Source organism: Perna viridis, chromosome 9 (assembly GCF_037379345.1).
Source record: "Perna viridis isolate PV_CMFRI_1.1 ecotype Kerala chromosome 9, ASM3737934v1, whole genome shotgun sequence".
Classification (NCBI taxonomy): domain Eukaryota; kingdom Metazoa; phylum Mollusca; class Bivalvia; order Mytilida; family Mytilidae; genus Perna; species Perna viridis.
In genome coordinates, this window is record NC_142453.1 from 30130314 (window position 1) to 30147248 (window position 16935).

Genomic DNA, 16935 nt, shown 5'->3' on the forward strand with positions numbered 1-16935 from the left:
TCTTTGGTATTCCCAGTCTTACTGAATACTATTACACTCGCTGTCAAATAAAGTTAGGGGATATCTCATTCATCTCTGGATTACATTATTGAATTATGTATGTTGAGGTTTTTTTTAAACTTTGTAGTTATTGCTTAATTTCTATGTTGTTGTTGGTGGTTTTTGTTTTATTTTGTTTTTTTGTTTTTTTTTTTGTTGCAGTTTATAACAGTTAATGTCCACTTTCATTCAGTTCAGAAAGTTGTGCTGTGTAAACCATTCTGTGTAAGAAACAGGCAATGAGTGGCAAATCATATTTCTCGATTTGGTCTTTTTTGCCACAAATGTATTCAGTACATCTAGAAAACAAATGAAAAGCTATTTAAATCTATCTGAAGCATCTGTGACAGAGATATTTTTTTACTGCTTATGTAAGGAAAAAGTGCAGGAAAATTTTCCCACCATTTTTCCATAGTGAATTTCAACTAAATTTAACCTATCAATATCTTTAAAGGGCAAATTTTACAGACATTTTGATGGTTATATCTGGAGTTTATCGAGTATAAATACTTGATTAATATTATAAAATCTCTGGTTTTTTTTCCTTCACGTGCCACACCTTATACTCATTTTGTGATCCTTAGACAGAAAAGTACATAACTACAATCCAAATCAAGAGCTGTATCAAGTTGAAATGTTGTGTCTGTAAATGAACAAATGGTTCTGGGTTGTACAAATTGCAACCTACGAAGTATTTTACTTTTTCAGTTTTTTAGTGGTACTTTATACACTGAAAAAGAGGATTTTTGCATATCAGTCTTTTTTGTTTTTTTATAATCATAGATTTTGACCTGCCAATGAAAGCAGTTCTAGTAGCTGGTCTACTCAGTAACTATGTCTGTCTGCTTAGGGGTACAATGTACCTATTTAATGTAATCTGTAACTCAATAAGGATACAAACAATATTATTCAAACTTTGCACTGTAGTTATATGCACATGGTAGATGTGCACCTCATATAATGGAGAAAAAAATTGTACATTTTAGCATGTTGAACCAGGGACTTTATAATACTGGTAATATAAAGTCCCTGTTTGAATATTAGCTATTTGTTGTCACTTATGTTTTGGACTATTCCTCCTTTGTGTAATCAGTATCTCAAAAAGTATTAAACCAATATCATTCAAACTTTGCTTTGTGATTATATACACATCAAAGATGTGCACCTCTTATTATATTGGCAAATGATTACTTTTTTACTACATATTAAGCATGTTAAACGTAACCATTTCTTTCCAACAAATGTATCCTTCCATGAAAATTAAAACCCACACTGTAGTTTTTTTTAACTTGCTTAGGGTTTATGCACATTGATCTGCTGATAAATATCATATCACAGTGCCACAGGTCCAGACATGTATTGGTCTTGCTGAAATTTACTTCTGTACAGTAATTTGATATATGTTGATGGTGAATACAGGAGGAAGATGAAAGAAAAACATGTTTTGGAATGAATTCGATTCACATCACAGACTCAAAACTCATAATAAAATAATCCATGGCTTAATATATTCATTTTAATTTGTATATGAACTTCTCAATCCACCATCCACAAAATAGATAAATGAAAAGAATTGTTTCTAATGATTTTATGAACAGTATGTAGTCATGCATCGGCTGTTGTTAATGTGTTTGCAGTAAGCACACAACATATCTGTTGTCAGTGCTAGTACGGTTCTTCCAGCTGCAGCAATGGAAAAATCTATAAAGAGTAAAGTAACAGTTCAAGTAGTTCATACATACAGAGCGTCTGTTTCGGCTATAGTTCATACATACAAAAGTATTTATATGGAGCATCTGTTTAGGCTATAGTTCATACATACAAACGTATTTATACAGAGCATCTGTTTCGGCTATAGTTCATACATACAAAAGTATTTATATGGAGCATCTGTTTAGGCTATAGTTCATACATACAAAAGTATTTATATGGAGCATCTGTTTAGGCTATAGTTCATACATACAAATGTATTTATACAGAGCATCTGTTTCGGCTATAGTTCATACATACAAAAGTATTCATATGGAGCATCTGTTTAGGCTATAGTTCATACATACAAATGTTTTTATACAGAGCATCTGTTTCGGCTATAGTTCATACATACAAAAGTATTTATATGGAGCATCTGTTTAGGCTATAGTTCATACATACAAATGTTTTTATACAGAGCATCTGTTTCGGCTATAGTTCATACATACAAAAGTATTTATATGGAGCATCTGTTTAGGCTATAGTTCATACATACAAATGTATTTATACAGAGCATCTGTTTCGGCTATAGTTCATACATACAAAAGTATTAATATGGAGCATCTGTTTTGGTTATAGTTCATACATACAAATGTATTGATAAGGAGCATCTGTTTCGGTTATCTTGCGAAATCAGGTAGAAGAGTAATCAAGTGAATCAAGGTTATAGTGGAAATCAAAAGAATGTGATCCAAGGAAAACAGACATACACAACATAAAGTATCTAAAATCATATATACAAAGTAACAAAAGCAACCTCTGCTTTTCTAGAAACACCCGCCGAGTTGCTAATTGAAAGTCGTCCGGGGTAGTTGAAAGAGGAAAGGAAAACAATGACACGTTGAACAAATCAGTTTTCATTGCGCAGATAGATACACCGTAACGATTCACAAGTTCATGATGACGAACATAAAACTTCTGTAGTGATGACTTCAATATTGTAGCAACATAACCCTGTTCCAGAAGCCTATCTGTTAGAATTCTATCGTGATATAGAAAGTCTGCATAGTTTCGGCAAGCTCTGGCATAAGGTATAAGTTGTGATATGAAAACTCCATACGCAGGTGCTGAAGGGATGTTGCCACAGATGAAAGGAAAGTTGACAATTTTAAAAGAAAAATCATCACGTTTGTCGTAAAGTTTGGTCAATAGTTTTCCTTTACCGTCGAGTTCTATAAGTGTAGGTCAAGATATGAGGCCGACTTCACAGTATTTGTTGTATCCTTTATCTCAAGTTCTTTTGGGTAGATCCCCAAAATTAGGATTGTTTAAAGATAATACGTCATCTATATAACGGAAACTGAGATTCTTTCGGATCAGATCAGCTATAAAGTCAGCCTCGTAAGAGTGAAGGAAAAGGTCAGCAAGTAGAGGAGCACAATTTGTTCCCATTGGAATGCCGACCGTTTGTTGAAAAACGCATCCACCACACTGGACAAATATGTTGTCGATTAAAAATTCCAGCATTTTGTAAACATCTTCTGTAGTATATTTGGAAGATTATTTGGAATTATTTCTTACAAAGTATGAGGAATCTCTACCAAGAACTATATGTTTGTATCTAGGTGTACCATCTTTTCTGGAAAAACAACGATGTATAATGTTTTTAAGTCAGGGTTTTAACTCAGTATGGGGAATAGAAGTTTACAGCGTTGAAAAATCATAGGTTTTAATGCAATTATATCAGACTCCAAAAGATCTTTCGAATTTTTCAGGATCCACATCGAATTAATACCTCTACGGGAGTAACAAGTGTCGTGATAGGACTGCAGACCCTCGAAATTTGACGGCTGTGAGTGTAGGATTTAAAAGTTTTGAAAGAGGATAGGTGGTAAATTTTGCAGATCCAGCTATGTAACGTTGTTTGTATAGATTATTGTGGAGTCTAGGAATCCAGTACACAAACGGTAAATAACAATCATCGTCCTTGGTAGAGAGACCAAAAGAGGATAGCACAGATTTATGGTTTTCCACAATCACTTCTTTGGAGAGTGTGGTAGCAGTATAAGTCTTATCACTGCTATTATTGTCTACGTCTACCTCTGATAATAAACATTGTATGTAAAAATATGTATTCTAAATGGGCAAGTATGTTTGTTATAAAAAAGAGTCCTTACATATTGTTATACACGTTAATGGTTTATATCAAGTATCTAAGTGACAAATACTTCTCCAGCGAAGTACACTGTATCGGTGTACAAAACAATGAATCAAAATGTGCATACATAAGTACGGTCTTACCGGATTCAGATCCAGGACAGAATTTTTTTCTGCAATCACCTTTCCAGTCTCTTGGTTGATCAATCTTGTTACACTTGTCACAACGTTTCGAGCTTTTAAAATTTGGTCTCGCCTGATCAGCTGTGAAGAAAACATAAAATATGTGACTGGACAGGGAGTTTAAATTACAACTTTGTAAGAATAAGTATCAAGATAACATGCGATTCCAGGAGGACCGAACCATGAATATGGACTTAGGGTATTCTGCAAAGCTGAAGTATGAATTTTGAGATCCGTCGACAAACATGACTACTGTTTTAGTTACTGACTGGAAGGGTGAAAAAAGTAGTTATCTTTAAACCCATGCATTAGTTTTGGACAAATTCTGCCATCGATAAAATTGTTTAGCAAGATGAAATCTATCCATGGTGAAATTTTCGTGAAATTCATTTTTTTTATATTTTTATTCGGTTAACCATTTGTTACTGCCCTTTTTATACCCCGCCACACGAAGTGCAAGGTACAATGTATTATGCAATACCCTCCGAAAAGTTGTGTGTCTGTCTGTCTGTCCGCCCCAACTGCAGAACGAACCAAAGAATCTTTAAACTTTGCCCCCTTACGGTTTCCAGATGATAACGGATCATTGATTTTTTTTGTTTTTTTTGTTTTTTGTTTGTTTGTTTGTTTGTTTTTTTTTTTTGTTTTGTTTTTTTTTTTTTTTTGAAACATTGCACAGTTTTAGTAACATAAAATAAAGGTTAAGATCAATTTAAGGCACAAATTTTAAACATTATGCCACCCCCTCTTTTCACCATTACGTGGCGACTTCATGTTCACATTTTTATTTTGCTATTTTGTGTTATTATTTCTAAAAAATAAACTATAAAACAGATCTTTGTAAACATATTTCTTAAGGTATTGTGCACAGAACTGTTGTGATGATTTTCTTTCGTTGAAAATCATGGCTGCCATTACTAAAAATAAACAGCAGGGATTTAAATGCAGTTTTTTGTTGTTGGAAATTTTGGTTTAGATAAATGTTGGCTTGGGTTAAAGTATTCATCATGATTTACGTGAAAATCAGTTGACCCTTGTTGGAGTTCTATACCCTTTTGTGCTAACTGTGGGGTAGCCGATGAGCATGCTCGACATGAGCATGCTTAGAGCATGCTCAATTTACACTACCGCGAGGAAAATTCTCGCGGAAGTGTATATTGAGCATCCTCGCCAACTTACCACAAAAGGGTCTATTGCCCTTTTTAGCTCACGTGGCTTAAGGCCATGTGAGCCATTGCCATCTTTTGGCGTCCGTCATCGTTTAAAAATTATTCTCTAAACATTTTCTCCTCTGAAACAATTCAGTGCATTATTACCAAACTTGGTCACCAGCATCTTTAGAGTATCTACTTTACATATTGGGTATGTACTTACTCTAAAGATGCTGGTGATCATAAAGTGTGTCGATTATATATAGATCATATATAAAACATGACCGCTGTTTTTAGACCAATGGGGTCACCTATTTCTACATATGCCACAAAACTATAAGAAATATTGGAAATAAGTGTGATTTTCCTTCTTCAACTTGAAGAGCTTCACAAAGGTCAACTGCAAAATGTCATATTTCCTCTTTCAAGGGCAATGACTATAACGAGCAGTCGTCCGACAACTTTGACCCCAAGAAACTTAAAAGAACTTAAAGGCTGCATTACGTCACAGTTGTCAATAAAAGTTATCAGTAGACTCCTTGTTAGAGTTATTGCTATTGAAAGGCGAAAAATGAACAAGGTGAGCTATTCCGGTTCCATGGAGCATTTAGTTTATGTTTCTTTTTTGCTTTTTGATGTTTTCATTTTTAAAGATCAACTATTCTGAAACCTCAAGTGCCAATGTTTGGAGACTTTATAGGGGTGTTGACCTCAATGTACTTTAGAAATTTTCCGATTTTTGCGTTGCGCTTGAAAGTGACTTGGCGGTTATCAGGAATGATATAAGTATAGGAACCACTTTAATAGGTTGACTTAATGTTTCAAATGTTACGACTCTCCAGGTGATCGATTCAGGTTCTTTGGAGTCTCTATTTAATATATGTTATGGCAGCACTAAAGTTAACGCCAGGGCGTGTGTCCATTGCAGAGATTTCATCAGTCCTTCTAAATCTATTCCCTACTAGGTCAAAAAGCCTAGATTTGTGCGACTCAGTTTTTTAAATCGTTATTTTCACAAATGAAATTCATCAACATACAAGACACGTATCATCATTTAGCCCAATGTCTCGGATAATGATATAAAAAAGTTGCGCTTACACCTACTTAGGGTTTTAAATTAAATGCAAAATATGACCTCCAATGAAAAATCGCTTGAATTGACATATTTTTCAATGTCAAAACCTCTAGAGTATTTATGCTTCAGTAACAAAATGACTTATATATGGTAATTTCAGCTAAGTATCACAATTGAAACTCTTAAGTTCATATGAGTGACTTAAGACAGATTTAATAGTAATAATTTACCAAAAATTGAAAATTGGGATTTTCTAATTTTCCATTAAAAGTCTCGCAAATTCGTCTATGCAAGTTATTACACGATGGAAAACCGATAAGTTATTTTTACCGAAGCTAAAAATACTTTATTGGCGATGCTTTGTTTTTTGCATTCTGCCTCATGAAATTAGATTGGACATAAATATACAATTATCCCTTTAAGATCAATACTGGCTAAATTAATACCCCATCTCTAATGACAAAGTTCATATTATGCCATGTGAAATCTAGAAATCGACTTAGTATTTTTTTTTAGCAATCTCCCCGCGACACATCACTTCCGGACAATAAGTATTCCTTCCATGCATTCACGTGCATGTTTCTATAGCGCTGACTTGATCATTTATATCATTTTTGAATAGCTGAAGCAGTACTTACAGTTACAGTACACATCTATACACAAACTCCTATCATCGCCTAGGAAAAACCGTCTACACCCCCGACATTCCTTCGACGACGACTGACCAGGGTGAGACTGAAACAATCCAGGTATATCTAAAAAGAACACTTGACATAGAGAGGATAATTCATATTTATACATTGTGCTTCATTTTCAGATAAGACAAAACATATTTGTTTAATACAGGTAAACGCTTGTTTCAATTTGAAGATGCATCTGAAAAAGTATAATGTAAACTACGAGTTTTGCAACTTTTGATGAATAAGTTCGACGAAGTTTACTTACCTAATTTTCCCGGTCTTCCTGGGTTAGGTCTGTTCCGTATGTTTGGTCGTTTTCTGTTATAATATTCCTGAGAATCAATATTCTCTAGCAGTATCGCAAAGATTAGCCAAAAGATTGTAGAATTTACATTAATATTTGTATATGCCATCGTGAAAATAAAATCAAATATAAATACGACTTCGTAGAAAAACTAGCTAAGTAAAGTTGATGGATGCGTGTGCATGACCTTAGTAGACGTAGAAAGTTTTTATTCTTTGATTAATAGTCGCTTGTCAAATAGCCTCTTATTACAAAACAAACGTGGTCCTACAAAGTATTCGGATAAAACGTCGACTTTTATGCTACTTCGATCCACTGTACACTGACATCAGACATACCAAGACAACACAGAACGCATCTAAAGGGACATCAATAACATCATACAATGTTCTTGTACCTTTCCTTACCTAATCAACACATTTAATCATACTTGTAATTGGGCCAAAAGCCTAAACTATGCCATACAATGTATCCGAAATTAGAGTTGACTACGTGCGTTCATGTGACTACCTAAGTATGCAGTGTGAAGACCAGGTGTATTAAATATTCGCAGTGGACAGAAAAGCTCGAAAAATAGTACCCGCGAAATTGATTCGTAATACTGTATAACACTAATAATTTTTTTTATGAACCACGAAAATTTATCCCCGCGAATATGCTTACTGTAAAGAATCTGCGAAAATTTGCAACTTGGATAATTAATACGTTTATAGTATCTGTATTTATTATATAGTAGAAAGTGAGATTCAAGATCAAATTGGATTATAAATTTAATCGATACATATCAGTCAATATGCAGGGAACTATTAGTACGTACAAATTTACAGTTCTTTTAAAATATTTGTGCTATATTTTTATGTTAATAATTCCAAATAACTTCTCATGGAGGACAATAGTAATGACACGGGGGGGGGGGGGGGGACGGAAGCCAACGATCGAGATGTTTTATGACTTACTGTTAAATAATGAAAAGATGATAAAAACCTTTACATTTTCGAAGCTTCGATCAGAGAGTGGGAAGAGGGGTTGTAGACTATTATTTGCTACAACCGTGGAACCGATGTCTGCGAAATTAACGTCATCATCCTTCAGTGGAAAATATATACATTATCTGGACTTTTGAACAGAATTTGTCCCGGCAATTATTGTAGTTAACAGCATAAAGCTCTTAAAATACTGACACCAATATCATGAGCCACCTTTTGATTACATATGTACATTTTGTAAATGTGCAAATTGTGCCTCATATCTGATGCACTGTTATATATACAGTCGAACTTCACTCACTCGAACTCGGATGGCTCGAACACCCGGGATTTCTCGAACACAATTCAAAGTACCAAAATTTTCTCCTATATAATCAATATAAATAACCTTGGATTTCTCGAAAACTCGAACTGACTAGTCGTTTCGTTTGGTAATAAATCTCAGAGAATAAACCTCACTAACTCGAACTCGTCAGCCATTTTGTCAGCTTGGGTAATAAAAGGTGTGAAAAACTGAAACCCTATCATTAATCAGTATCATTTTAGTTAATTATAGGTAATATTTAAGTCATCACTAATTAGGTAGTTTTGATAAAAATGATTGAAGTTCGAGAATGTTCCGAAGTCAGCATGACGATGAAACCATGAAAGAAAATCGGATGAAAACAATTTATTAACCAATGAACCCGCACTCTGGACGTTTTTAAAAGAAAACACGGCATTTTTAATGTCCACAAATCAACATAATCTTCCGAAAGCGAATGAAAAAGATCCACGAACTAACACAACTTCGGACGAAGTAAGCAATTTCTAACAATAAAGTCGAACTCGGACCGGCAACGAAAGAAATCCGGAAATATACGAACTTCAATTTCTCGAACTCCCAATAACTCGAACACATTTCAATGGTCCCTTGGAGTTCGAGTTACCGAGGTTTGACTGTATATATATATCAATAATGCAAACATTTTTTACAGTCGAACCTCGATGTGTCGAACTCGGATTAGTCGGAATCTCGGATAACGCGAGCTAATTACAAAATCCCAGCAAAACACCCCTTACTCCAATACAATTTTACCTCGGATAACTCAAACTCGAATTAATCGAAACCTCGGTAGGACTTAGATGTTAATTAACCCTGATGTCTCGAAGTCATTCGATTCTAATAAGTATGATATAGAGGAAACAGTACGCAAGTACTTTGATTCGACCAAGCGGTTCTCTTTGTTATACTTAATTGGAAGTAAAAGTTGTTTTGAGATAGAAGGCTGGCTGATCAGTCGAACTTGTCTCAGACGATTTTATTGTTCTTTCTGCTGGCTGTTGATTCAGACATTCTGTAGAAAAGTGTGTGTTACATGTAAGGAACTAAATGTACTGGTCCGATACAAAGCAGAGAACGCTCGTATCTTACTGCACTTGTCATTTTTTCGGGCACTGTATTTTCCGGTTGTTTTTATTTCCCTTGCAAATAAATTGTGCTGAATATTAACACGACTATAAAAAACGGCAATTCAACATGTCATACATTTTTTTTTATATTATTTACATAATTATATAACCAAGCATACATTATATATCTGGGAAAAACCAACCATTATACATGGTGTGATTAATATAGAAACTTACAATCAAAGAGTGCAAATACAGAAATACATAAGTCATACCTATAAATAGAATTATTCTCGGAAAACGTGACACGTTGCAAGTCAGTTTGACATTGTACTCATAGTCTAACGTCTTTTATCCGTTTAGTTTAATTCCTCTGAACAGCACATTAATTGGTTTCGGGGTCGACGACGACGTCTACTTTATTATTAAAAGTAAATGGTACGGCAAACCTTGATTTAGACTGTTCAGGAGTGATCAGTTGGCTATTTGAAGAGACGGGCGAAGTTGATGCCGCTCCTACCCTGGTATTGAGTAAACGGAAGCGATTGTTTTGGATTTTTTCGTCAGATGATTCAATCTCAATATCCGGAGAAGCAGGTTCGTCCGCTTTAACACCAGTGACTCGATCTTTTTCCGGAATATTAAGTCCGTAATAGGAGTGAAAGTTACTGACGATAATCGGTATCGGCATCTGTATCATTATAATTCCTGTAAGAGCACACATTCCTCCGACAACGTAACCTAGCAAAGATTGGGGATACATATCTCCATACCCGACTGTTGTCATGGTAACTAAGGACCACCACATTCCCTGAAACGCATTTTGAAAATATTCTGGGCTGTAGGCCTCGGTACAGTATATGAAACTCGCAAAAATTGTCGTGTTGAATGCAACAAAAACTACAAGAAGCAGAAGTTCAGATGAACTGTTTTTCAGGGCAAGATACAACACCCGCAGTCCTCTGTGGTGCTTAATAAAACGGAAAATTCTTAAAACACGAAAAATTTCTATTGTTTTGATCACAATGAAAACCTTATGTCCATTTTTGGTCTGCCAAAATGCGCCATGAGTAACTTCAACAAAAATGACAGTCCACACAGGCAAGATATACAAAAGGTCAATGAACGTATATGCAGTCTTTAATAAACGAATTTTCCATGGACAAACGGCAAAACGGAAAACAAATTCGATACTGAAGAATAATAAACATGATAGCTCTATTATTTGTAGACTTGGATGAGGCGATGTAGTTAGTAGTCGCTTGATTTTCGGAGGTTCATCCGTTACATTGGGTTCTTGGTATATCCCTGTCCGGTAAATAGAATCTTTGAGTGGTACACGACAGCTTTCAATTGATCCAATAAAGAACGATAGAATAGACAGAACAACAAGGAACAAGTACCCAATATGCCAGATCTGAAAAAAAAATTGTAAATTCTAACTATTTCACACGAATAATTTGATTCCATGGTTTTTCAAAGAAATAACCTACAACGAGATTTCGAGATGCTTACCGTGTATGCTACTAATCACAAGTGACGGTGGCATCGGGATCAAGAGAGTCCAAAAATGGTGTGTATTTATGTATGTGTGTGTGTGTTGGGGTGGGGGGCTTTTTCTGAGGATGCGTTCGATATAAGTAAAATAATTTACATTCCATTTTGTAATCAATGCGTTTATACTTATCCATCTACGCGTTCACAAGAAATGCGGATTCTAATGCAAGTTGAAATAAATCACTGGGGGAAAGCGGGTGACCGTTACGGCCGTTACGGTCATCCCAAGATGGAGGATGGAAATTCGGTTAAGAATAATTTTCTTTAAGAAAGTTGTCTATTCAAGTTATTCAACAAAATAAATAGGACAAATAGTTAGTCATTCATCAATGCTTGATATTTGAAGCAGGAAGCATATGGGTAAAACGTATGATTAATGAGAAAAAAAATCGACGGGATGACCATAACATACGACAAGAGATGTATGTAACATGAGAAACTAAAATATTTCGTGATGAGAGTTGGTACTTTACCACAATGATAAACGTTGAATTTCAGAAGATTTCACTGAATAATGGTAAAAATTGATGTATTTAATAAATTCATTCCAAATGGCTTCTCCTGTAAGCGGTGTTTGGTACAAAATACTGAAAAAATGACGCCTTTAAATATTGGCTTACGGCAGGGAATGTATGTGTGGCATACAATTACTAATTTCATAATATAATTTTATGTAGCATCTGCATATGAACTGTTATGAATATGATAATATAAGAGAAACGAGAAACAGCTATGATAGGAAAATAGACATAAGACACATTTTTTCATATCAAATAATATGAGAATATTGAATGGTAGAATTTTTGGTGATTCAACAGATTCATGTGGTAAATTTACTTGCTACAAATCTATTGGTTCAAGCTAGTGTAGTTGTATGTAATTGTGTCAGAAGGTTACATTACTGATCCTATTTTTTCCCTTCTCTTTGTCTTTCTCTGTTGCTGCTTCGGTATATTGTTTGCCAATATTTCGTATTTCTGGTATTCCGTATCAAATAAATCCGTTACGGTCATCTCGTTTCTCAGTTTTTGTTCTGTTATGGTCATCCCGCCGATATTTTTACCTTGTAATTTCTCATTAATTGATGCTTCCCGCTTCAAATTTCAAGCATTGATGAATGATTGACCATTTGTCATATTTGTCTTGTTGAATAACTTGAAAAGACAACTTGATTAAAGAAAATTATTTGTACCCAAAATTCCATCCTCCATCTTGGGATGATCGCAACGGCCGTTAAGGTCATCTGCTTTACCCCAGTGATAAATGCGCATTATTGAATTCGCGGTTGAAAACGTTTTCGGTAATGCGAATTATTCGCATTCAGTTTGTATTAAAATGCCGTATGAACGGGCTATTTCGGCGAAAACAAATCCTTAAATAATTCAATCTTAATTTACGTTCTAACGCGTGTGAATGCAACACAATTCAGAAGCGCATTGTACCACGAAGTTTAGGGATATCCCTTGAGGAGTTAAGGAAGAGTTGCGCTTACAAGGAATGTTGACATGACAGACAGACAGACGGGGTGATTCTTATATACCCCAAATTTTCTTTGCAAAGGGTATAAACATTTCCAAATATCTCCAGTGATATATATATGAAATAGAGGTCATTTCAAATAGAGGAGACTTCTTTCTGTGAAATGATTTCATTAGATCGGTGGGTTTTGACATGCAAATTTCAGATTTTTTCATATTTTGTCTGATCCATAAAATGACTTTTACTTAAGATAAGATAGGCGTTCAATAAAATAGCTTCGTAATGAGTTGAACACATAAACATCAAATTCCTTTTTGATCATACGATTGTTTTTACTACTCGTCATTTGATTTGGTAAAACTGTTTACCAAAAGTTAAACAAGAATGGAATAAATACAAATATGTGATACTCTTTTTGATTTGACATAAAACAATCAAAACAATCAGTTAAAAAATCGGTTAAATATTTGCCATAACCTGCCCTTAACCTGTCAATAAGCTGCTTTTTGCCAGGTTAAGAGATTATATTGAACATACCGAACATTTATAATAAGATATTCTATGAAAAATATCAATTCATACATTATTTGTTACATGAAACATTATTTGTACCTTAGCAGTGGTCGACGATTTGTGGTCATCCAGTAATTCCCAAACTCGTGTTCTCCAGTTAGTCAGGTACTCACTAAAATCTTTGCTGTTTAGGCTGTAGACATTTTGGGGTACAGTAAAATATTCATTCATCAAGTGTTCTTCTGCTTCTAAATTGGCAACATTCTCTTCCAACACGTTCTTACAACAATCTGTTATGTCGGTTAGCTGTATACCCCAGTAATAAAGGTCCTGCTCGACCATCCGCGGGCATATGTGCAATGGAATATGCAACTCTCCGGTTTTATAATAATCTATTATATATCGAAACATTATCGGATTGCGATCGAAGAAATAAGAACGAGTTTTTGATTCATAGTGACCACTGCTTTTGTCTAGCTGAGCAAGTCGACTACCAGGAAAACGTTTGAATGTTTCCTTGCTAGTTCTGAAGAGTTCACCACCGATGTTGATTGTTATTGTGTCTTCCTTCTCTTCTTTTTGTTGTTCCACAATGTTTGAAATAAGTTCCTTCCATCCTACATTCCTACCTTTGGCGAGCCCACCAAGATTATGTGAAACCATAGAATAGTGCGCCATGTTTATAGACCCCAATGTCAATCGTCTCACTCGCAGCGCAGCTCCACTACTTCTTTTCAAAGGTATTGACGACGTTTTTTGGCATTATGACGTCAAATAATGCGCTAAATCATGAACGTCAATTGTGCACGGTAATGTGGTTTGTAAGTCTCGTCATGTGACTCCGTGTTTTCACGAGAACGGGTCCTAATCCACCATTCAAATACATAGAGATTTGTCATTTTCAGAGCAAAAGGTTCAGTATGTGAAAGAAAAACATATTTTCGAGTAAAAATACCAATAAAAATGACAAATATCTATTTCGACATGATAAGTATGTTAAAAAAAGCGAAAATTGAAGATTCTACATTGTAATACACCATTTCGAGATCCCGGAAGTAAACAATACAATGCAGACCGGTCTTCGGATTTCAATACGTTTTACATCAGAAATTCCGGTAAGTAAAATGAAACTAGAACAAGACTTGCAGACCCTATTGTATCAACTAACGTATCATGATGCAATAAATATTTCTGTTAAGATAAATACATGATAATATGAAGTAGGTATTGCATATACAAGCAAACAGGGCGAGCTTCAAGATTCTAAAACATTCAAGAAGAAAGAAAGCGAATTCTTAATACAATCCAATGCGTGTTTAACGTATTTATGCGGGTGAACGCATGTGCATTGATGCAAATTCAAAATACGTGTGGACGTTATGGACGTTTTCAAGGCTAAAAACCACTAATTCCACTTCCCATAGGCTTCTATGCTAATTTCACAATATTCAATGGCTTCTCTGGACTTTACCTTAACTTTAACCTGCAGAGGACTATATATCAGCATGATTCTACATATGTCAGCTCACAATCCTCAGATTGGCATGTGGGGTTAGCAGACTTGCAGTGCAGTACTGGTCACCGGAAGTGAAGGGTCTATAAATAGCATGGGAAATCCCAGTGTTTTCACAAGATAGGGGTATATTTAAAAATCATTATGGAGGTTAGGCTTCACATCACAAGAAGCAAAATGCACCTATAAAATGTACAGAAATGTTTTTCCTTTCAGAAACTGTTTAAATTTTTTAAATAAGATGAGAACTTTTTTCACAGCACTATGAGGAACAGGGGTAATTTCTGCGTAGGACTATTTTTGCGTACGTTCCAAATGCTCATTGGTTGAATTGATGGTCTGTAACCTTAAATCAATACGCACGGACTCAAACGAATTATACAGGCCGTGACCATTGTGCATAATAGAATGTTTAGTAATTTAGATGATTGAGTAGGAACCAAGATTAAGTAAATTTAGTGGTAAAGCAGAAAAATGTGAAACGCATTGCAAACGAGTGTATTTATTCAATAAAAAAGAATGCTATTTTCGTTTGTTGATCTCGACAATTTTTTGCACCGCAGAACATCCGTTTCTATTCATTTCCGAACGGTATCTGGTGTGTATGGTAACTATAACAGGGGACATCTCAGGAATGAGTTATTTACACCTGCTCATATATTATTGTTGACCTTACTTGCTCGCGGTGATCTCTATGATGGTAAACTTTTAAAACGTTTATTTATAACGCTCAGAAAAAAGAGCGTGTGACATATAAGATCATACGTATAAAAAAAAACTGAGAATTGGACCGGGTTAAAAAGTTTTCCTTCTTTAACTCTTATTGGAATGACTCACGATCGATAATGAGTGAAATATAATGCCGAGTTACATAAAAAAAATATCACTTTTTTATAAACCGCGAACCCAGACAAACAGTGCGCATTCTGAATAATTTAGTTAACTCTCTCATCAGACATAGCACACTTTTCACATTTTATACATCAGTAAGTAAGTATTTTCATTTATTCACACCAGGATACTGTGCATGATAGTTGGAAGTAAGGTAATTTAAAGTTTATGTTGTAGATAGATAACAAGACGGTCACTCTAATTTTTAAACTAATTTACGAAAATCATTGATAACGCATAACTTGGACCCCGGCTTGGACAATAAGTCGAAAACAAGTTAAAGCTTTCATACCTAAGTACAACAAAAAATCTTTAAGGACCGCGTTTACAAGATTCCGACGCGTCTAAAAATGCGAAACATACCGGATTGTAAATAGTACAACAAAAATCCTAAAGGACCGCGTTTACAAGATTCCGACGCGTCTAAAAATGCGAAACATACCGGATTGTAAATAGAGTCATAAATATGTCGGTGGAATAGTCAACAGTCGGAAGATTGCATTATCTGCCGACTAAAAATTCTTGAGCTAGAGACAGATTTGTCCTTGACCCGTAACAATTTTTGGCGAAGCATTGCTGAAAAGGTAAATTTCCAAGAAGTAAGAAAATTACGTTCAAATAACCACAAGGGATCATAATCCAACTATGGTAGGTTATTTTCTGACATAGTGCTATCGGGACAATTATTATTGCCGGATGCTTGCAAGCACAGGGACATGAGATCATGAGTTAGATCCATTAAATGGGCAGAAATTGTATTAAAATTCTGTCTCTACTATTTAGGTTACATTTTACTGTCCATATGCTCGCAAGGGGTGATATTCTACGAAAGGTTTAAGATCTTCCAAATGTTTGAGCTCAACTCTTTCGATGAAATTATATAACAAGTACTATCTTTAAACATTTGATCGTTTTGTCAGTCTAATGATTAAAATTACTGTTCTATGTTTCGTATTTCAATCACGTTATGGGTGTTGTCATAGTTATAAGAATGATAGGTGTGACGCGATATAAAAGCGAATTCAATACCCACTGTGTACGAACAAATATTGTGCGATAATTGAACTATTCTGAGAATTGTTATTTTTAACTTTTAAAAATCGTATGGATATAATTTGTATGGATGGTGCGACAGACATGGGTGTCCTTCATAAGTAACTGCGTTATTGTTTTCAACATGGATTATAACATCGCCTGAGGCACGAAGTATTATTTAGTGAACATTTTAGGTGATATAACTGTCCATTTATCATAATAATGCCCTCTACATAAGAAACTACTGCTTAATTTGTTTTACTCTGTGGATTTTACGAGAAAATAGAATCC

General features: G+C 34.9%; 2 protein-coding genes across 3 annotated transcripts; both read right to left on the reverse strand.

Moving 5' to 3' along the window:
- Positions 1–1541: 1541 nt before the first annotated feature.
- On the reverse strand, positions 1542–7713 carry LOC148607740 (uncharacterized). Of its 2 annotated transcripts, XM_088547049.1 has the most exons (5): positions 7240–7713; positions 6933–7049; positions 4030–4149; positions 3310–3367; positions 1542–1740 (listed from the first exon to the last, which is right to left on the reverse strand). In XM_088547049.1, the coding sequence occupies exons 1-4, from the start codon at positions 7385–7387 to the stop codon at positions 3336–3338; spliced, it is 417 nt and encodes a 138-aa protein (XP_088403175.1). In that variant the 5' UTR covers positions 7388–7713; the 3' UTR covers positions 1542–1740; positions 3310–3335. The 2 variants fall into 2 exon arrangements, with proteins under 2 accessions (XP_088403175.1, XP_088403174.1); XM_088547048.1 differs by lacking the exon at positions 3310–3367 and having other exon boundaries at positions 7240–7683.
- A 2001-nt stretch (positions 7714–9714) lies between these two features.
- On the reverse strand, positions 9715–13967 carry LOC148607741 (voltage-gated potassium channel KCNC1-like). Its single transcript, XM_088546431.1, has 2 exons — positions 13305–13967; positions 9715–11073 (listed from the first exon to the last, which is right to left on the reverse strand). The coding sequence occupies exons 1-2, from the start codon at positions 13881–13883 to the stop codon at positions 10042–10044; spliced, it is 1611 nt and encodes a 536-aa protein (XP_088402557.1). The 5' UTR covers positions 13884–13967; the 3' UTR covers positions 9715–10041.
- Positions 13968–16935: the final 2968 nt, after the last annotated feature.